This window comes from Trachymyrmex septentrionalis, unplaced genomic scaffold, assembly GCF_001594115.1.
Source record: "Trachymyrmex septentrionalis isolate Tsep2-gDNA-1 unplaced genomic scaffold, Tsep1.0 scaffold11, whole genome shotgun sequence".
NCBI classification, from domain to species: Eukaryota; Metazoa; Arthropoda; class Insecta; order Hymenoptera; family Formicidae; genus Trachymyrmex; species Trachymyrmex septentrionalis.
Genome location: NW_017304228.1, coordinates 2,611,433 through 2,615,415, shown reverse-complemented (window position 1 = coordinate 2,615,415; position 3,983 = coordinate 2,611,433). Strand labels below are relative to the sequence as shown.

Genomic DNA, 3,983 nt, shown 5'->3' with positions numbered 1-3,983 from the left:
TTGAAATATTTGAAAGAAGTAATTATTACTTGCATCGTATAATATGTATTTTTCTATCTGCAGAACGTCAAAATTTTTTGCGAAAATCTGCTCATCATGCTTGAGATTCCTGTACTGAGAAAAAATATACTAAATTTTAATAAATATTTATTTGAACACAGTACCAACTAAACTTTACAACAATAAATATTTACTCAATAAAAATTAAATAAAATTAATAGCTTGGTACTAAAAAATATATTTGTATATTTAGTAAATATTTAGTCGGTATTTTTCAAGATTTATTAAAATTTAATACATTTTTTCAGTGTATGTAATTATTTTGATCGTCCGACAAAATTATTTTCAGATCTGTATCTGGCTAAATTTTTAGATTTCCAACAAAATCGTTTTTTCCGTATATAAACATTCAAATATCTAGTCAATTATGAGAAAATAAACAAGTCAGTTAACAATAAATAGAATTTGCTGGGAGAAATTATCTCAAATCACGATATCTTCTCGATAGCGCAATAACAATCAATAAGCCTACGAGTCTACTTATTAATGACATATTGATTTAATGTTCCATTTCGCAACACACGGTAAAAAAAGAAAAAGAGACTCATCATACTTCTCTTGAATCAATCATATAATATCAGAATCAGATATTTCCAAAAATGCAATAAAGAGCAAATGTCGTATCGCGTATGTAATACAGGAGAAATAGAAAGATTAAAATGACAACTAATTTGTCACTCGATTTATTAATTAATAATTAAATGTAGTAATTAAAATGTATATAAATACGACTTGTTATAATATTAATTTGCAATATTTTATAAATAGGACAAACCGAATATTTTTTGAGAGAAAACCGAGAAGCTCTGTTATTTTAGAATGCAGGAACACGATCTGGAAATAAATTCATATATAAAATTGTAGAGAGATATTCGACTCAGGGAATCTATCAAAACGAAAATATATCCATAACCAGCATTTACGTAACAAAATGTAAAAATTTAAAAAGGCGATTAGTAAAGCGTAAGTTTGAACTGATAATACTTTTTCTATATACGCGAGCATAAAGAAAAAAAAAATATTATAATCTCTCATTCTATATGTGCGATATAAAGTTATCGATATATTATGTTATTAGTATTTTAATCGCAATTATTTGTATAAAGATATTGTTGTATTAAAATTGATATTAAAATATCATTTTTGTTAAATCGATTTTTATACTTGTCTCTATTATTAGAATTAACGTTTCATGTATTTTTAACGTATGTATACGCATCTATTCATCTTGAGTTTTCCACATAAAGCTGTTAACTAGAAAGGCTTATAGTTAGCTAATCTTCGCAAGTATACATGGACATGACGTGAGTCATCGCCTGGATATCGCTGTCATAGATTGCATCAATATTTATGCCGTGCCGTAGCGTCGCGTGTGTGCAGATTCGTGTATGTTATTTCGCGTTAAAACAAAAGCTAATTTATATGCGTCAAATTTTTTTGTCGGTCAAGTCATTTCTGCATTTTACGGACCTCGTCGCGCGTTGTGTCGCACGATTTGCGCATGAACAAATGCAAAAAAAATATTATACGAAGTAATAATTTGAAATTTGACATACTGGAGATATTACGCGTGACAAGCATGCTTCGTTAGCGGACTTCCTTGTCAAGAGATATTTCGGTGATCATTATGTCTAACCAGCCTTTTAAAGCCCGAAACGCTTTTCATCCAGCGGATCCACCGCACGGCATGCGAAATTACGATGTGGGCGCTCTAACGAGAGATCAGAAACACGCTTTGAACAAAATGAAAATGATGACTCGAAAGGAAAACGAAATTTACTTTAAATCACACCCGGAAATCAGAGGTCTGGTCGGTATGTTATTGAGGTACGCTCGCATCTAATATTTTATAATTACATTAGAAAAATATATACACGAAAAAAACGATTTTACTGAAATATTTAAAAAGTTAGTTATAAACACGGACCTGAAATTAATTTTGCTTGGATCGTCCAAAATAATTATATAATAATTATGCAGGACGTTTAAACTGCTAGAATGCTAACACTTTTGGTAGCAAAGTTATCAACTTTTAAATGTTTTAAATATTTTAATGATCCAATGAAATGTATGTATCTATGTTCAAATTTACATAGTTTTGCTGATATAAGTATCTAAAATTTTATTCAGATCTGAACATAATTTTGTTGGATCATCAAAATAATTATATAGAATGCTCACACATGATGATTTATGCTGCAAAATATATTTAACAGTTTTAACATTTTAGCAATTTAATTTAAGCGTCCTATATAATTATTTTAACGGTCCAGCAAAATTATTTTCTGGTCTGTATCTTTTAGATATTTTAGTCAACTATTTTTTTCATGCGTGTATCACAGTGTAGAATTTTTATATTCAATTTGTGTCTCTTCCCTAATAACAATTTTATAAAAAACGCGAAACGCCAATTATAATATTTGATACGTGACGAGAATATCGTTGGAGATTAATGATACGTCATTAAAATCGCTCTCGCAGGCACGTCCTATCGAAGCAGCCGCTCATCGATATTCACGAGGTTGTAGGTACATTTTTCAACAGACCACGTCGAGAAATTGTTGCTGACCTTTTGGATTACTTGTCGTCCACCGATAAACGATTGGACGATCTTCTACAGGAAAGATTTCGAACAGCCAGTTTTGAAACTTACAGTAGCAGCGATTCAAACTCACAGTCCTATTCTAGCTCATGCAATTGCATCGAACCGCACGAATGTGATTCAAACAACCAATGTTGTGAAACTCGCAGTAGCGATGATTCGTACTCGCAATCCGATTCTAACTCGTGCAATTGCAACCGCACGGATGTGACTCGGAATTTTCAATAGTACTCCAAATAGAGTCGATTTACTTGGTTACATTTACAAATCCATTAAATCTTTTTTTGAAAAAAATCGATATGAATTTTAATGATAGTACAATTAGGTACGATCCAGTCGCGTGAACTTTTCATATAGATTTTGAAATCAAATAGTTTGATTTTTGTAGCGAGAATATAGGATAAGACATTATGCACCAACATTATGCTGCAAATGCTTCGAAACGTTCTTTGAACGGTGATCGGTTAGATCGTAAAACTCTTACTTTTGTTTGGTCAATCAAATGCTTCAAAGCACTTGTAGTGAGACTTTGACCACACCCATAATCCTGGATGATGTGTTCCTTATTGTGTGTGTGAATGCTATACACAGAAAGTTCTTTTTATTAAAATATTTAAATATTTAGCTAGATACAGATCTAAAAAAAATTTTGTCAGATCAAAATAATTATGAGAACATTCAAGCTGATTGCTCGAATATCAAAATTGTTTGCAGCATTATACTCATTATACTTGAGCGATCTACGAAATTGTCTTGATAGTCCAACAAAATTATTTTTTAGTTTGTATCTACACAAAGAAGAAAAAATTTGTTAAAACAACTTAAAACTTCACTAATTCAAATGTACAGCCATAATATACAGACAGTTAGTTTTCTATGTTAAAGTAGCGAAATTATGCGGCTAGCTAAAATTAACGATTATAGGTAATTAGATTTGTTGGGACACAGCAAATTATTTAATACAGTAAAGATAACTTTTTATAAAAATCCAATATATAAATCAAAATTTTTAATAAAACATGTTAAAATAACACATTTTGCTGTAATGAAAAAACTTGTTATATAGCAATTTCCATTGAAACAATTAGCTGAATTAGCATACTGATAATTGCTTACAGACATGATTTATTTGTTGATGAATCATCAAATCTTCTTAGGTATAAATGTTGAATTCGCGCAGTAAGTTATAACTTTGCTGAACTATCAAATCTATTTTTTTCGTGATAGCTAAATTTTTATGTAAAACAAAACTGTACTTTCCGTGTATAGAACACTATATAAATACTATCTGTCTGTCATTAATTTATCATATTTTATATAT

The 3,983-nt window shown here is 30.0% G+C and overlaps 1 protein-coding gene across 1 annotated transcript; it reads left to right on the top strand.

The window, feature by feature from the left end:
- Nucleotides 1-1,494: 1,494 nt before the first annotated feature.
- On the top strand, nucleotides 1,495-3,293 carry LOC108749380. Its single transcript, XM_018488036.1, has 2 exons — nucleotides 1,495-1,887; nucleotides 2,542-3,293. Exons 1-2 carry the CDS (start codon nucleotides 1,688-1,690, stop codon nucleotides 2,888-2,890), a joined length of 549 nt encoding a protein of 182 aa, XP_018343538.1. The 5' UTR covers nucleotides 1,495-1,687; the 3' UTR covers nucleotides 2,891-3,293.
- Nucleotides 3,294-3,983: the final 690 nt, after the last annotated feature.

Coding starts and splice junctions, on each gene's coding strand:
- LOC108749380 (XM_018488036.1), top strand. CDS start 1,688: ATGTCTAACCAGCCTTTTAAAGCCCGAAACGCTTTTCATCCAGCGGAT. Junction 1,888..2,541: donor CTGGTCGGTATGTTATTGAG/GTACGCTCGCAT, acceptor TCGCTCTCGCAG/GCACGTCCTATCGAAGCAGC.